An 18627-nucleotide genomic window follows, 5' to 3' on the forward strand; every position below is an offset into this window, starting at 1 on the left:
TGCAGACGGCAGATTCAACGTTTGCTGCAAGCCAACATGACCGCTCTACAAAGTTCAATAAAGTGATACCGTGAAGCACAGAAAGCCCTGATGGTATACGGTAGTCGAAATGGCCTGTTTCAAGTAGCGAGGTCGCGTGACTCGTGTGAAGGCGTGACGGGAAGCTGCTCTTCTCCCTCTATGCTCCTTGCCCGTTTCCTACCTCATTCCTCACAGTGGCCAAGAGTCGTCCTTTACATTATTGGAGATCCCGCTCATTTATTCATTTTTACCTTTTGCACCACACTGCAGCTATGAAGTGATTATGTACGAAAAGAATGTATAGCTTGAAAATTAAGACAGCCCACCAGAACTTCCCCGAATTTATGCATTCAATATTTATTATAAGCTGCAAGCGTTTAAAGCAAAGTAAGTGAGCGGCAAGAGCACCACTTTCAGAAGACATTCAGAATAAATATTCGCAGTGATTTTTTTCCAGGTCAGCAAAAGAAGCGCGAGTCTTGATCGCCAGAGAAACAGCGCCGGCGAATGCCACAGAGGAGATGTTCGGCGAGAACAAAACAGCAAGTATAAGGGGTAAATTGTGCAAACTTTTTTCTGCATAGGTGTACCTATCACATACGTGTCAGATATGTTAATGGCCATTGCTGTCGGGGACGTGGTCGTCCGGGTGAGAGGTTCAGGTTTCGTGCATACGAGCCGGGTACGTCGAAAAACGTGTTGGTGCAGGTGGTCGGCCGGGACAGAAGCGCGAAATATGCTCTGGGAGACCGCATGTGTAGCAAACGGAGACTTGTCGGCTTGTATACATTAGCAGGAGCAGGAGTGGTAGAAGTACGTGGAAACGGGTCGTGCTCTGCAGGAACATTTCCTGACGGTGGATAGTAGTCTTCTGGCAGATGCCTAGTTGACGACGGTTGGAGGTCCGCGGCGGCACGTCAAGATGATGACATCCGGTGGTGACCGTGAGCCATCGGTGAAGACGGAAACTGAGGGGTAAAATCTGCGGTTTCTGTGCGTGGTCGTTTTTCGACGTGGTGCTCTCGCACCCAGTAGAGAGGTGTTTCGGGGCACGCAGCGAACGAGCATTGGTGGTGAGCGTCACCTGCTTGAAGCCGTACGAGCTCTTCTCGAGCTACCCGACGTACGAGGAAGGGAATGTCTTCGCATGTAGTGACGTCCATACTTGCAACACTGGGAACATTGTCCAAGCGCCGGTACTTGGGTAAAATTCTCCGTGTCTTCAAAGCCTCGAATGCGCGACACTGCTGCCTGAAACCAGAAGGAGTGTTCACATTTTCTTTCGTTATGAGAAAATTGTACACGCCCTTAGCGATGCCTTTTGACAAATGGGCGACTTTATTTCCGTCAGACATATTTGCACCAGCAATCCCGCAAAGCTTCAATGCTTCTTGAATGTAGGTCGTGCACGTTTCGCCGGGCAACTGAGCCCTATGTGAGAGCGTTTGCTCAGCTTTCTTTTTCATAGAATTCGTTGTCGCAAAAGCAGGCCTTCAGTTCCTCAAAAAATATATCCCAAGTGGTGAGCACATGTTCATGGCTCTCAAACCAAGGCAAAGTAATCCGGGTAAGGAAGAATATGACGTTCACGAGCTTTGCCGGCACGCTCCATTCGTAGTAGCGGCTAAATCAGTCGTAGTGCTTTAGCCAAGCATCCACGTCTTCATTAGTTTTACCTGAGAATGGCCGTGGTTCAGGCGCCCAGTAGTTAGGTTGTCGAGCTCGACGGCCACCTCGCGCCATCTCGGTAGCACTGGTGAATGCAGCAGCGTAGCCCGTCAACGGGCTTGCTGTGTCGTCCGTCATGCTGATGTGGTTCGGTGGTAGCCCAGCTTAAGCGTTCGCTTCTTCGAAGGTCTTCTGCTGCGAGGTCTAGGATGGTGAATTACACAGCACCGCTCCACCAAAGCTGTTATGGAGGTGATGAGCTTGTTTACACTGAAAAATCAGCGCTCAACCGACACTGCTTGATAGCCACCACACGATACCGTCCTGCTTCGTCTTCTTGTGCGCTCTTTCAGCCCGTGTTACAATGCTCTGAAAGCACTGAAAAAGTTTTCACACGAGAGAGAACTTGACAAGAGACTTTACACTGGTTTTGAGCTTTCATGGCTTTACTTCATTGCAACCTCTCCCCTCCTTATCATCAACGCCTTCTCGCTTCTTTCTTTACCACCCTCTTCCCTTCCCTAGAGCTGAGTTTGAAACGGACAACACATTCAGACCGACTCCTCAGGTATACTACCAGAATAAACATTTCTCTCTCCCTCTGTCCAAATGCCCACCACCATCGGACTTCATTCCAAGTAGACATGCCGTGAAAAGTAAGTCTTGAATCCGCTAATCAAAGTTGATACTGCAAAGCCTTTAAGTAGGTCGTTAGTTAGTGAATTTAAGCAAATAACTTATTATTAGCGTTGTATTTACACTTATGGAAGTCTTCCATATCTGACACGTCAGAAAATCAATGCTTAGTTAGTTCTGAATGTCCTCTCTAGAATATCCAGTCGATGTACAAGCTATTACCATTCAAGAGCAATTCATACTCAACTACCCAGTCGTGATAAGGACCGGGATGTATTTCTGCAGGTGGCCTGGCAGTGGCAGTACCAGGTGAGCTGCGTGGTTACAAGGCGCTTCACGATGAATATGGACGGTTGCCTTGGAGGCATTTATTCAACAAATCGATCCTACTAGCAAGATGTGGTTTCCCTATCGGATTTCACCTCGCCATGGCCCTAAAATATGGCCAAACAGTTAACTCATCGCTGGCAAACGAAACAAGGTAATGCAAGTAATATTGATGAAAATTACTCCTCATTTGGTATGCTTGAGAAAAAAAGATCAAAACTCAGAGTCAAAAAGATGCCTCAAGAGGTGAGAAATTATGAACAGAGTCTTGTCATGGGAGAGAACGATTTGAGAACAAAGCGTTTTTTCTGGCCGGACCAAAAAAAAAGTCCCATTGTATAAACGTTGGCCCTAGCGACACCTTTTGTTTGACGTTTTCTCAGTATTCTTAATTTGAATCATTGCTCAGCGAACCAAATGTACTTTCGGCGTATATAATCTCTTTCTCTGTCTCTCTCTCTCTCTACACACACACACACACACACACACACACACACACACACACACACACACACACACACACACACATATATATATATATATATATATATATATATATATATATATATATATACGTCTTGATGCACACTCATGATAGCGTCCTTAGAGGGGATATCCAGTGCGTTTTCGAGTATACAGAGATAATGCCATTTTGAAGTAGTATTGAAAGTCCCGCAAAAGCTATAGGGTGGTTCATTTTGGTGAATCACTAGTCAATAATCCTAATTAGGCAATTAACAATGAGTCAAAACAGAAACCGAAACAGGGAGCTCCTCCATCCTGCACAGCGGAAATCAGATGACGCCATGAAATCCGCTATACGCTCCACCATGGCTGGCCAGGTTGTAAACATAGCTCACGTGCCTCTTGTGACGCGCGAAAAGCAAGTTGGCGATGTCATCCGACGCTGAATCAAGCTGTGCCAGCTCGTCTGAACTTACCAGAAACAAGTTCGGCGATGATCGCAGCTACTATCTAATCGCGGAAGCATCTGACGTACCACGAATCAATCTCCTCGTTGTTTCTGAATACGGGGGTTAGAGGAAGACCCGACGTCAAAGACGACTAACACACTGCATGCAACTGGCAAGACTGAACTGTGCTCGCGCGATTGTTGACTCGTAGAAGAAAGCGCGCGCTGCATTCGTCTTCTGGGCAAAGCGGGGTTTTGGAAAAGGGTAGGCACTTACGTCACATATAGAGTGTGGCCCGCGTTCCCAAGTGTGTTTCCGGAATCGACTACCAACCTTTAAAAGTAGTTTTCTAAAAAAAACTAAATGACTTACGTTTTTATAATTTGGCACCTATCGCGATAGTACCGACAAAAACGCATGTTCAATGTTTTACTGAAATCGGCCAACATAAAGAAAGCGCTGTAGTTTAACTTGATGTAGACTAATATCGGAGTGTAAGCGGATTTGACGACTATCTCTGGCTACGACATTAATAACGCGAAGACACTGTCATGTACGTCGTCAAACCTTTTCATGAGGACGTGTGTGGCAGGTTCCTTAAACTTCCCCTGGCATCTTAGTATCTTAGTTCTCATTGATATTATCTCTAAAAAAGAACAAAAAAGAGCCTTTAAACGGCCGCTTTTTTCCTCTTCAAGTCAAGTATTCTAAACGCAACTTTATGGAACTCTTTCTTTCTGATAAATATGCTAATTCTTCTAGATAAACGACACTGTCCTAAAGGTGCATCAAAAGCAATCATATCGCTCTCTATTCTACTTTGGCTGTCAGACATGCATGCACCAAAGGGAAAAAAATACTTTGTGCAGGCGAGCATTCGTGAACAACATCACGGGAAAAGTGTTGCAGAAAGGAGAGATACTTATTCAAGAAGATCTTGCTAAAACACTTGAAGGTGTTGCCAATCAAGGAGTGAACTACTTTTACGAAGGAGACATTGCTAAAGAACTCGTTGACAAAGTAAACGAATGGGGTACGTATAAGTTAATTGTGGACACGTTAGGTAGTGTTCACGGAATTTCATTATCTTGACCCTACATAATCATTAGGTAGCGAAAGTAAAAATGCATATTGTACAAGTAAACAAGTCTCGTGGGTTCTTTAGTTCATCAATTAATTGCCTAATTTGTAAGATGCGCCAGCTATGCGGAGGAGAAAATGCGTCATGCACGCTCTTTAGTAAATGCACTACTCCAGCGGCATCTGCTAGACTTATGCGTATAGTTCACCTTGGTTTACAGTTGAACCTTTGCGCCTGTTATTTAAATTATGGCATTACGTACGAAAGACGTTTTCAAGAGCACTACCAAGGCAGGTTCTTGTGCTTGAACACCTGCGAAAAAGTGGTGTTATTTTAAGCTCCCAAGTGCGTAATTTCGACTAGCGTCGAATCATCATACAAGGCTTTCGGACAGGGAAGGCACATGGCCGGACTCACGAAAAACCGCAGTGGTTCGTCACTTGGAGTAACAGCGAGCCTTGAATAAGTTGCGGAGGTTTGCCGATATTTGTTCATATTTAACCAATTTATTACGAATGTTTGCACTACTAGCTTCCCCAGTAACATCCTTGCTTTATAAAGATACGCCGAGGACAAAAATGCTAGGCAGTGTTTCAGTAGTAGAAAGTTTTGGTTACTTCAGGAGCTATTATGAAGTATTGTGATTCTGAAGATTTCATTGAATCATCTAGTGATGTTAGAATAATTGCCTTTGGCTTCCTGCTCGTGCAGTTCTGCGGGCCGCCAGCGTGTAGCCTCTAACGCCAGTCGGACGCTTAGCAGGTATGGTTGCCAACTGTTTCGGATTTCGCGGGACTGTCCTGACGATACACATAGCGTCGCCATCTCCAAGGTGCCCCTGTCGGAGTATAGTTGTATGTCCCGAATTCATTCGAAGCCGTCAAGTTTGAAAATTTTATGCTATCCAACGCACGCCCACGAAGCGCGTCACGCTATGGAACACGAAGTTCACATGAATCGCCCGAACGAAGCAATGTTGCGATGGCTGGCGGTGGCCAATTTATCTGAACTACCACGTGAAACGCGACAACTTTGACAAGTGCATTATTCGAAAAGATTAAGTGTCGCGAAAATCACGTAGACAGCTGAAGTACCTCTCCAAGGGGCTGCAGCAATAAAGAAACAATGAATTAGTCTTGATGACACTGCAAAAAAAAAACTGATTTCACTGGGTCCCTGTGTTGGTGCAGGCCACGATCCCCTCCTTCGTTCCCACTCACTTTATTGAAGAGTCGGTAGCCTCAATAGCAGAGCAGAGAAGGCCTACACAAACACTGGACCCGAGTTCTTAGCAGTCGCCTTTGTCATTCAGAGGTTCCAGCCTTACATGCATGGTCACGAGTTGACAATAAGAACTGACCATCACTCACTACACTGACTTGTTGGACTCCACGACTCATCAATTTGTCTCTCCTCCAAGAGTACTTCTTTACTGTGACCTATAGGAGCAGATGAACCCGCATGGATGCTGGTTGGTATTCCGCCTTTAGGCGCATAGAAATGCTGATGACGATAATCTTGAGGACAATTGAGTTCCTACCTTCTCCGGCCATGCTTTCAGAAGGATAAATTCCTCCGAATGCAACCTGGTACTTTACGAAGTATTAAGGCATACTGAAAAAGTGAAATCTTCAGGAGAAAGGTAGGACAAACTCACAACTTGCGCTAGTAAGTGGAGTGAAACTAAAAAAAAAAAAAAACTACTGACGTTTTAATTCTAAGCAATGGCTGACAATACTACAAATTGTAAAATATTGTTCGTTTCTCGAAAACACTCAATATCAACCTTTTCACACAAAACTAACAATAGCGAACTATCTCGAACCACCTCATACAAATATTTAGGGGTTATTATTGGCTGTGAGCTTTCATGGTCCCCCCACATAACTTCCTTTTGCTCTAAGGCATTCAAAACATTAGGTTGCTTGCGTCAAAATCTTTATAACTCCACATTGACCATCTGCAAACCAGCTTACTTAAAATTAGTACGTCCACAGTTAGAATATGTCTTATCAGTTAGGTCCCCTCATGAACTTTATTTACCACAGATGATCCAAGTCAATCAAAATAGAGGAGCTCGCCTCATCGCTCAGAACTACCAACGTCATAGCGGTATTTCTCAAATAAAACATGATAGGGAGTTACATTCATTAGTAATTCACCTTAAAATAGCCCTGCCTGTGTTGCTTCAGAAGTATATCCATTGTATGAGGGCATCTCCTTTCCCTCTGCACACACCGGATCGCAGGAGCAGGATAACACGTACACAATATCAGCGCAACTACGTGCGTCTTCATGGCAGAACATACGCATTTAACCTATCCGCTTTACCAGAGGCTACTTCACTGTGGAATGATCTTCATGATGTGATAGTTTCAGTGACTAACAGCAAGGTGTTCCAAGAGCAACAACACCACTACACCTAGCATCACTTCATAACCATTTACATCATAAGATGTGTATTTATTTGACATTTTCCTTGCATTCAATGTCTTAGTTATCAGTGCCGTTGTTAACTTCCATTCAATTAGTAAAGTTCAAGTGTATACGTTCTCATTGTTCTTTTTTCCTCTGTATTTGCCCCCCCTCCTTTCTCTATGCTCTAAAGAGAGCCTGTAAGGTATGTTAAATAAAAAAAGTAATCAAACGACTATGGCTACTACGTAGTCTGTAATAGAGAGTGTTCAATTCATAAAGTACAGTCGGCCAAACCTTTATATCGTGTGCGCAGTGGCCCCTTTTTGTCTATCAGTGCCACATTATGAAACAAAGTTAACAAAAATTGCTTCGTGGATATGTGATTTTTGGGCATACACTTGTCCTATCGATACTTTTTTTTAAACTTAATTCAGTCACATGGCAAACATACCCACAAAAAACTGCCACATATGCATGATAGCTAAAGATTTGACCGACGGTACATAGCATAGCATCCGACTAACAGCGTTTCCATAAAGGATGAAAAAATGCAAGGAACAGCGACAAAATGATTGATTGATTGATTGATTGATTGATATGTGGGGTTTAACGTCCCAAAACCACCATATGATTACCATACGCCGTAGTGAAGGGCTCCGGAAATTTCGACCACCTGGGATTCTTTAACGTGCACCCAAATCTGAGCACACGGGCCTACAACATTTCCGCCTCTATCAGAAAGACAGCCGCCACAGCTGGGATCCGAACACGCGACCTGCGGGTCAGCAGCCGAGTACCTTAGCCACTAGACCACCGCGGCGGGGCAAGCGACAAAGTGAAAGAGAAGAAAAAAAAATGAAAACAAGGCCCGCCCAGCTCCACTTTTCATTCAGGCGAAGCTGATATAATTTTTATGACTGGTCTGCGTCACAGTTTTAACAATACGGTTCAACTTATTTGTACAACTTGCGTAATGATATAGCCTCCAGTTAAAGAACTAAATAGAATTCTAGTGTTTTAAACGCCTTAACAACGACATTACTGTGAGGCATACTGCATGTCACATATAGTTTTAGCCACTATCAGCTAATGCCAAGTACACGGATTTTTTTTTTTTTTTCGCCGCCGTGGCCCGAATGCAGACCCTGTGGGCAGCCCGCACTTTCTTGCTCGTGAGCGCAACGCTTTCTAGGTGCTAAATCACGACGAGTACTTTTTCAATGATGCAGTTTCCTTTACGTTTACATTCAGGTGGGGTGATGACTACTGACGACCTCAAGAACTATACGGTACGGTGGGAGAAACCCGTGAACACAACGTTTCAGGGCAACTACACGCTGTTCTCAGTGCCCCCGCCTGGAAGTGGTCCGGTGCTAGCTTATATATTGGGCATTATGGACAAGTTTCGATCAGAGAACGAGTCGTGTCTGCCAGACAACATAACGACTTTGCACAGGTAATAACAAATCGCAAAAAACTGTGCACCTAGATTTAAGGTTTTATAGCGTGCGCTATGTCTTCGATTTTATGCGTTTCGCCTAGTCAGAAGGAAGTCGTTTCAAAATATGCTAATTCACTGGTTCGGATATGCATCCACCTACGACAACTCGAAAGTGGAAATCATGGGTGTGGCTATTTTACGGTGCACTGTGCATGAATGCCCAATGTTTGCTATTTAACTGAAGCTAATTAACTCTAACTATATTATTACTTTCCACAATTGACTTGGTACTGACTTCATTAGCATTCGTGATCTTCATATGTCAATAAATTTCCCTTATTACCTCGCTATTGACTCAAATGACAAATTACCATTATATATATGCGCAGTCATGCTTTTACCCTGTTTTGTATGGCTCTCACTTCCACTGGCGCCATTAGGGCGTGTGAGGCAAAAGATTCATTACACGCGAGTAGGGTCGATTACACGCGGCACAGAGGGATACTCGGTTTAGTATACGTATCACCAAAGAGTGTTGAAACACCTGAGCATATGTGCGTCCTCCGTAATAGCCGATTCTTGACTGACTGCTTGAAAAGGACTCCACCTTTCGCAGTCACTTTCGTTAAGTGATATCGGAAGCCTCTGAGAAGTCCACAAATGCGGATACGATGCCTGATCGCAGGGCAAGTGGTCGTGAACGTCAAGAACCTTTTTTTTCTGTTTTTTTTTTCGCGCTGTGTAAGCGAGTAGCACATCATCTTTGACTTTGCAATGTTTATAGTTTCGCTCGCAGACAGCACATGTCCACCAAGAGTAATACGACATAAATTTTATGACTGAGAGTGTTATGTACACACACGTTAGCTTATCTCTTATTACTATTACTTTTTCATACTATCACCAAGAGTTCCGAAGTGAGCTTGTTGGTAAGCCATGAGGGATCACTTGCAGCATGAACTTGACGCAAGGGCACAAGTAGGAAGACAACACATGCAGCGCTACCATCAACAACAATACCACTGCGTATGTAGTCTTCCTTTTTGCGTCAAGTTCACACTGCAAGCAATTCCTCATGTTGGTCACGCCTAGTAGCAATAACATGCTTTCCGTGCAGCGCATTTTCTCGAAAAGTAAATTTACTTTCCTCTAATGTTCGCAATCTCATTTAGTGTTAATGTGCTGATATTCATTTTCTACAACCGAAGCTCATATCGCTACCACTATAAAGCAGTCGACTGCGATGGTGCAGTAGCTTGTGTCCCACAATGTATGCCTATAACGCGCTATTGAACGAGTACTCTTCCCTGCCGGTGCTTTCTCAAGATACCAAAGAAAAAAAAATTTGAAATAAAGAAACATAGATAGAAAGAATGTGGCTGTTGTGAAACCTGGATTAGTTTTGTCGTTTCGTGTACTTCAGTGAGCTATACAAAGAAAGTTACCTTGCACGACGGAAGCGAAATGTGCTTTCCTCCTATCCAGCAAGTGTTTAGTTTCGACCAAACGAGTGATAGAACCAGGTGATGCTTCTTTAGTACTGCAGTGCTATAAGCACTTTACTTGGTATAGCGTCTGGGTAGAGGCCGATAGTATATAGACACGTTTATTCATTCTTTCACAGAATCATCGAATCATTCAAGTTCGGTTATGCGAAAAGAGCCGAGCTGGGTGACATGGCGTACGTGAACTGTAGTGAGGTAAGAACTGTAGTCGGATCAACAGCCATCAGAGTACATTTAGAGATTGAAGTATATAGTTCTGGTGAACCAATGTTCTTCATATCAAGAGCGTGAGGGTTTCTAGACGATAAACGATTTTTCATAGGATACACGGACAAAATTTTTGATGTAAACAAGCGTTACTCAGGAGAGGCCACATTATGAGTTCATTAGATTGACAGCTGTCTCTGTTTGCTTATCTGAGACAGTAACGTGTGGGTGGTATCATGTTAACAACGGATAGAATCAGGTAATAAAATACAAGGACAGCCTACGGCTATCCTCTAATTGAGAACACAGCATCACGAGTCATTGCATTTTGAATAAAGTAAATTGTTTTTGCGAACCGACCCTGAAATTATCAGGCGAGTATAGTCATGGCATGATTTAACATTTAACAGCACCTTTGTAGGTTATGCAAGGCGTTGAAAGGAAGAATACGCGGCTTTTTAGAGTTCACGGTGAAAATGAATTTACAAATACGTAGACACACGGAAGTGACGCAATCCACTGGTGAGGTGGTAGCGTGAGGATAAACCAATATGTATGGTATCCGTTTTAATTATCGCAATGGAAAGCTTAGCAGTGATATTATGTCAGCATGAATAGGCAACGCAGCAAAAACTGTGAAGCATCCTAAATAGGAACATTACAATCTGAGGAGACTATGAAATAGTATACGCACTACACATACTGCAAAAAGTGGGCGGTGAGCGCGAGCGTAGTTCGTGTTCCACGGTAGTTTGCAGCGTATGCGTGCATACCGCATGCATGTGCCATGGATCGACATGTTTCAAAAGTTTTCGCAGATCCACACTGTTTTTCAACATGCCCTTCCTTTACTTCCTAAGCAGCACAGAATTCCGCTCTGTGATGGATAAGACAATGCATGCTCTGGTTTTGAGCAGTAGTTATGATGCATGGGAAAGCATCAGAGTATACGTACTGCAAAGTGAATGAGTCCAAATGAAATAACCACGCATTGCCAACTTGGCAAAAGAATCTATCCTCTTCCTCACGCGAAGCTCAGTAGAGATCAGTCAGCTACCTTGAGAATGTTGCAGACGGGGTCTTTCTTGTCGTGGGGATTCCTAAGTAAAACATACGCGGACGTCAGCTGCTCCGACTGCAATGAAACCTTCTGCTTTGTGGCTCGCATGCTCTGGCGATGTCCCGCGCTGCCTCACAACCTTCTCTCAAGCGAAGCCGAATGGGAGGAGGCCATAAGAAGTACGGAACTCAGCAGGCAAATTCAGGCACTCCAGAGGGCCCAGGAACGGGCAAAGCGCCACGGCGTTCTGTCCTCTACGTGGGCGCGGCCAGCGGCTACAATGGCCCCTCGTTAGAGGGTCCTGCAGTAACTCCTCTTTAAAAGTGCGCTGTCCGTCCGTCCATCCATCTACCTGTCCGTCCGTCCGTCCGTCCGTCCGTGCGTCCGTCCGTCCGTCTGTCTGTCTGTCTGTCTGTCTGTCTGTCTGTCTGTCTGTCTGTCTGTCTGTCTGTCTGTCTGTCTGTCTGTCCGTCCGTCCGTCCGTCCGTCCGTCCGTCCATCCGTCCGTCCGTCTGTCCGTCCGTCCGTCCGTCCATCCGTCCGTCCGTCTGTCCGCCTGTCTGTCTGTCTGCCTGTCTGTCTGTCTGTCTGTCTGTCTGTCTGTCTGTCTGTCTGTCTGTCTGTCTGTCTGTCTGTCTGTCTGTCTGTCTGTCTGTCTGTCTGTCTGTCTGTCTAAATATCCAGCTTAAAGGCTCTTTTGCTAGGCTGCGCGACATACGGTTTTGTTCGTGTGGAATCAAGAGTGGAAAATTTCATCTCGCCGAGATCTTATGGCATGGTACAAATAAAAACATAAAAAGCCAACTAAATGGTGTAAAAATATAATAAAATTTTGGCTTCTGTAGTGTGAGTGAAAGAATGGTGGAGAAGGAAAGGTTGGGAGGTCAAACAGCCTTGTTCGTCTAACTGAGAGGCCAGAGCTTTTAGCTTAAATCTGCATCAATAATCGCCTCAGGCATCTTGCAGACATGGATGGTAGAGCGCCCTCGTTTGAACTAAGAGTGTTTCCTATTGCCTCGATAGTCAAAGGTGTTGCCCTGTTCCTTTCAAGGGCAACTTAACTAACGTTTGGCGGCAATTTAAATCGTAATTCGTGTTTCGGCATGCTCAACGAGGGTGCTCAAAACGGTGTTTTGTTTATATTTTTGCATGTTCCGGTGCTCTTTTAGCCGTCGCTCGAAATTCCCACTTCACCTACGAATAAAGTAAGTCCATGCTAGGTACTCTGTTTACCACGCCAGAGAACCATTATTCAAATAATTCGTTAGTGACGTTCATGAGCTCGAGATGTAGCTTGTGGCTCGGAATATCGGCAAGCTGCACACTACGCAGGATAATGCGAAGGTGTATCGCTGATACCGGTAACGTATGGAGTGGCGGCACGGCGCAACGCTGGCTGATGAAATTTCGTGGCTCCATCGTATACATGTTTCACAGAAGAAGCACCAAAATTCTTGGGTACTGAATCTTTAAGTTTGCGTCAAATGTAGGTGAAATCAAGGTGGTTTAGTCTTCTGCTTTGCTGCGCGAATATTTTTGCGACCGTTTTATTAATTATTCCGCAGAGTGCTCGTGGCACAGAAGAGTAGAAGAATGAAGTGGAGGTAGCAGCAAATGTAGGCTGCGAAATCCTGCACCAAGCGCAGGTAGTCATCCAGATATCTCCACTTCCACACACCCTCGATTGGTCTGATGAGTTAACGACCATTGAGTTTATATATATATATATATATATATATATATATATATATATATATATATATATATATATATATATATATATAAGGGAGAGAAGGGTATACCTAAGGGCTCGTATTTCCGTGTTTTAACACAATATTAATGAGATATAACAGACAGTAATGCCAAGGAATGTACAGGGGAAGTTATTAGAACCAATGGAATGTAAATAAGAAGAAAGAAGAAAGAAAAGTGGATGAAAAAATTACCAGCTGTGAGCAGGAATCGAACCTACGACCTTCGAATAACGCGTTCGATGCTCTAACCACTGAGCTATCACAGCGGCCGTCCCTCCATCCACTTTTTGGGGTTTATATGTGAATTTAAAAGTAGGAGTGACAGTCAGCGCCATCTATAAGCCAAACAACGAGTGTGAAAACACTCTTATTCGCATGTTTGGCGTCACGTAGCACGTGAACTTATTATGAGCGGGCAGCTGATTAATCATCCCTCTTATACAACCTAAACACACCAAGTCTGCCAGTACGAGACCCTCGTTCAATGAAATAAGGGAGAGAGGTGTATACCTAAGGGCTCGTATTTCTGTGTTTTAACACAATATTAATGAGATATAACAGACAGTAATGCCAAGGAATGTACAGGGGAAGTTATTAGAACCAATGGAATGTAAATAAGAAGAAAGAAGAAAGAAAAGTGGATGAAAAAATTACCAGCTGTGAGCAGGAATCGAATCTACGACCTTCGAATAACGCGTTCGATGCTCTAACCACTGAGCTATCACAGCGGCCGTCCCTCCATCCACTTTTTGGGGTTTATATGTGAATTTAAAAGTAGGAGCGACAGTCAGCGCCATCTATAAGCCAAACAACGAGTGTGAAAACACTCTTATTCGCATGTTTGGCGTCACGTAGCACGTGAACTTATTATGAGCGGGTAGCTGATTAATCGTCCCTCTTATACAACCTAAACACACCAAGTCTGCCAGTACGAGACCCTCGTTCAATGAAATAAGACAGTAATGCCAAGGTTGTATAAGAGGGACGATTAATCAGCTGCCCACTCATAATAAGTTCACGTGCTACGTGACGCCAAACATGCGAATAAGAGTGTTTTCACACTCGTTGTTTGGCTTATAGATGGCGCTGACTGTCACTCCTACTTCTAAATTCACATATAAACCCCAAAAAGTGGATGGAGGGACGGCCGCTGTGATAGCTCAGTGGTTAGAGCATCGAACGCGTTATTCGAAGGTTGATTGATTTGTGGGGTTTAACGTCCCAAAACCACCATTTGATTATGAGAGACGCCGTAGTGGAGAGCTCCGGAAATTTTGACCACCTGGGGTTCTTTAACGTGCACCCAAATCTGAGTACACGGGCCTACAACATTTCCGCCTTCATCGGAAATGCAGCCGCCGCAGCCGGGAATCGAACCCGCGACCTGCGGGTCAGCAGCCGAGTACCTTAGCCACTAGACCACCGCGGCGGGGCTATTCGAAGGTCGTAGGTTCGATTCCTGCTCACAGCTGGTAATTTTTTCATCCACTTTTCTTTCTTCTTTCTTCTTATTTACATTCCATTGGTTCTAATAACTTCCCCTGTACATTCCTTGGCATTACTGTCTGTTATATCTCATTAATATTGTGTTAAAACACGGAAATACGAGCCCTTAGGTATACACTTCTCTCCCTTATTTCATTGAACGAGGGTCTCGTACTGGCAGACTTGGTGTGTTTAGGTTGTATAAGAGGGACGATTAATCAGCTGCCCGCTGATAATAAGTTCACGTGCTACGTGACGCCAAACATGCGAATAAGAGTGTTTTCACACTCGTTGTTTGGCTTATAGATGGCGCTGACTGTCACTCCTACTTCTAAATTCACATATAAACCCCAAAAAGTGGATGGAGGGACGGCCGCTGTGATAGCTCAGTGGTTAGAGCATCGAACGCGTTATTCGAAGGTCGTAGGTTCGATTCCTGCTCACAGCTGGTAATTTTTTCATCCACTTTTCTTTCTTCTTTCTTCTTATTTACATTCCATTGGTTCTAATAACTTCCCCTGTACATTCCTTGGCATTACTGTCTGTTATATCTCATATATATTGTGTTAAAACACGGAAATACGAGCCCTTAGGTATACAATCTCTCCCTTATTTCATTGAACGAGGGTCTCGTACTGGCAGACTTGGTGTGTTTAGGTTGTATAAGAGGGACGATTAATCAGCTGCCCGCTCATAATAAGTTCACGTGCTACGTGACGCCAAACATGCGAATAAGAGTGTTTTCACACTCGTTGTTTGGCTTATAGATGGCGCTGACTGTCACTCCTACTTCTAAATTCACATATAAACCCCAAAAAGTGGATGGAGGGACGGCCGCTGTGATAGCTCAGTGGTTAGAGCATCGAACGCGTTATTCGAAGGTCGTAGGTTCGATTCCTGCTCACAGCTGGTAATTTTTTCATCCACTTTTCTTTCTTCTTTCTTCTTATTTACATTCCATTGGTTCTAATAACTTCCCCTGTACATTCCTTGGCATTACTGTCTGTTATATCTCATATATATATATATATATATATATATATATATATATATATATATATATATATATATCCGCCAGTACCTCGTGCTGTGTTTATTGCTCTGTTTTTTTCGTATAAGGACGAGACGAGCTCTCTAACTCTCTCTCTCTCTAACACAGACACACACACACACACATGCACACACACACATACACAGGCAAACACACACACGCACGCACACACACACACTCACGCACGCAAACACACACACACACGCACACATACACACGCACGCACGCACGGAAACACACACACAAACACATGCACGCGCGCACACACGCAAACACACACACACACACTCACACGAACACACACGCACGCACGCAAACACACACACACGCACGCACGCAAACACACACACACGCACGCACGCAAACACACACACAAACACACACGCATGCACGCACGCAAACACAGAGACACACACGCACACACACACGCACGCACGCACGCACGCAAACACACACACACACACACACACGCACGCATGCCAACACACACACACACACGCACACACACATGCACGCAAACACGCACACACACGCACGCACGGAAGCACACACACACACACACACGCACTCAAACACACACACACGCACAGGCATACACATGCACGCAAACACACACACACACACGCACACACGCAAACACACACACACACGCATGCACGCACACACACACACGCGCGCGCACACACATGCAAGCAAACACACACACACGCACGCACGCAAACACACACACACACACACACACACACACACACACACACATAGAGAGAGAGAGAGAGAGAGAGAGAGAGAGAGAGAGAGAGAGAGAACGCCAAAATATGCTACACGTGATGCTTAGCTGTATTCGCCAGCGTCTGTCTAGCTGATTTTTTTATTTACATTTCACAGCTGGTTACGAATATGACATCTTCATCTTTTGCCGAAGCAGCCAAAACGAAGATCAATGATTCCTGCACGTACAACGATCCAGAGTACTACGGCTTCGTGAATGAGAGTGCGCCAAAGGATTCAGGCACCGCACATATCACCTTTTATGGGAAGGATGGCATCACGATTTCTGTTTCCAGTTCCATTAACTACTAGTAAGTCATTGTTTTTTTGTTTAGTAGTTTACATTAGTGTAAAAAGAGACTACTCACGAAATTGTTGAAAGTGCTGGTAAGAAGTAGAGACTGCAATGCGAAGTTACTCCTGCGAAGCTACACTTGCTCGATTAAGATCGTACCTGTCGTATTTTCGTTAATAGTTTGTTTCCTCTGTGAATATGGTTCCTACCCACTGTATTAAATTGCCAAAGGTGAGACTGACTTCCCGTTATAAGTTCTGTGCGAAGTTTTAATCGTTTCAATAATGTACACGTCGAATAATATGCGGGCACACGTTCAGGGCAAGTCAGTAAGTTGCATTGGTCTTCTGAGAATGTTGACTTTTAGATGCGATCTTAGAAGTGGTCTTCTGATAATACTATTTTTTTTTCAAACAGTATAGTAGCCAACTAAGCCTCAATTACAGGTTTGCGCCATTTTTGGTCCACATCCCTAAGAAATGCATGGTCATACGAGTCGGTCACTGGATAGAGTGGGCTGAGCGCGTTCACGAGAATCTTTCGCATCACTAGTCCCGCTTACTGCACAGTCAGTATCGTGGAACAATTGGTACACCTTAAACGTGTCAGTAACACAGAGGCTCTACGTCCTTGTCCTAGGGGCCATGAACGTGGACGGACAAGCCTCAACCCTAAGGTACTTCGCCCCTAAAAAAAAGCCAACTACATTCACTCAGTGCATAGTTTAACTCAGTTGGTCACCATTTATAAGACTAAGATACATAGCTGAATCGTTGAGAGACGCGAAAGGTTTTTTGAAACCACTGATGATATCTGCAAAGAGCACATCATCGATCAAGACTATAATGCACTGTTGTTATGCGTAAACATTTCGGTAGAGTTAACATTATTGCCCCGCCGTGGTGGTCCAGTGGCTAAGGTACTTGGCTGCTGATCTGCAGGTCGCGGGATCGAACCCCAGCTGCGGCGGCTGCATTTCCGATGGAGGCGGAAATGTTGTAGGCCCGTGTGTTCAGATTTGGGTGCATGTTAAAGAACCCCAGGTCGTCGAAATCTCCGGAGCCCTTTACTACGGCGTCTTTCATAATCATATGGTGGTTTTGGGATGTATCAATCATATCAATCAATCAGTGTTGACATTAACGCTACGAGCACAGTCCTCAATCGGCAATAATTATGCTTAAGTACCGAGGCCGAGAATGTGAACATCTGCCCATTTCATTATTTTTTTAGTTTTGTTATTGTCCGGTACTGTACGTCACCAATCATAATGTACGAGAAAGCGAGTAGCCGCAGTGTCACTCATAAACGGAAACCTCTTCCTAAAGGGTCCCTGCACCACTTCTCCAAGTAATTCACGAATTACTTCGCTGAATGAGTTTATTACGCCACGAATCGACGGCTATGTACGAGAGCAGTCACAGGGGTTTGTCGCACACTGTCAGAACTTTCTCTGTCTTTTCGCATGAGTTAGCGTGATGAAAGCTATAGTAAACGAATAGAGAGGGCAGAGAAGACAAAGAAACAAAAATTTATACGTCGTTTCGTTAGCGGGCATCTTGTTCTTGTTCTTGTTGACTTTCACTTGTGGCTCATACCCACTGTGGGGGATTCGCCAATAATCATAACCTTGGGTACCTACTTTTATTTCTTTGTTATTGCTTGAAACGCACGGCTTTCCTTCAGTGTGATGCGTGCTGCTCCAGCCCGTGGTAGCCACGAGTTCACTACATAACGGATCTGGACGCGCGCACCTTCAGACTGGCAGTGTTCACGATTATCAGGTTATTTAATGGCCTTGCACTTGGCGCACTAGTTAGGACTTATGAAACCATTTGTCGACAGAAGAGGGAGCGATGTTTAGCTGACTTTTTATTTCAATTGTATATGACAGACTACTTGCTGCGCTACAATACCTGAGTGACATGATCTCCGGACAACTGGTCGACAGCCTTCTGTGACCACGTTTCGAGGCAAATATTAGGTCGATATTGAT

General features: G+C 44.4%; 1 protein-coding gene across 3 annotated transcripts in view; it reads left to right on the forward strand.

Annotated features, from left to right (window-relative positions):
- LOC142803232 (scoloptoxin SSD14-like) overlaps positions 1–18627 on the forward strand; it is a 49642-nt gene that overhangs the window by 23077 nt on the left and 7938 nt on the right. For 2 of the 3 annotated variants that reach the window (XM_075888342.1, XM_075888340.1), the window contains 6 exons: positions 2215–2345; positions 2611–2806; positions 4436–4599; positions 8317–8521; positions 10131–10206; positions 16454–16647. In XM_075888342.1, the coding sequence (XP_075744457.1) occupies positions 2215–2345; positions 2611–2806; positions 4436–4599; positions 8317–8521; positions 10131–10206; positions 16454–16647 (966 nt within the window). Of the gene's footprint in view, positions 1–478; positions 577–2214; positions 2346–2610; positions 2807–4435; positions 4600–8316; positions 8522–10130; positions 10207–16453; positions 16648–18627 lie in introns of all 3 variants that reach the window. The other variant, XM_075888341.1, reaches the window with a different exon arrangement.

This window comes from Rhipicephalus microplus, chromosome 3, assembly GCF_043290135.1.
Source record: "Rhipicephalus microplus isolate Deutch F79 chromosome 3, USDA_Rmic, whole genome shotgun sequence".
Classification (NCBI taxonomy): domain Eukaryota; kingdom Metazoa; phylum Arthropoda; class Arachnida; order Ixodida; family Ixodidae; genus Rhipicephalus; species Rhipicephalus microplus.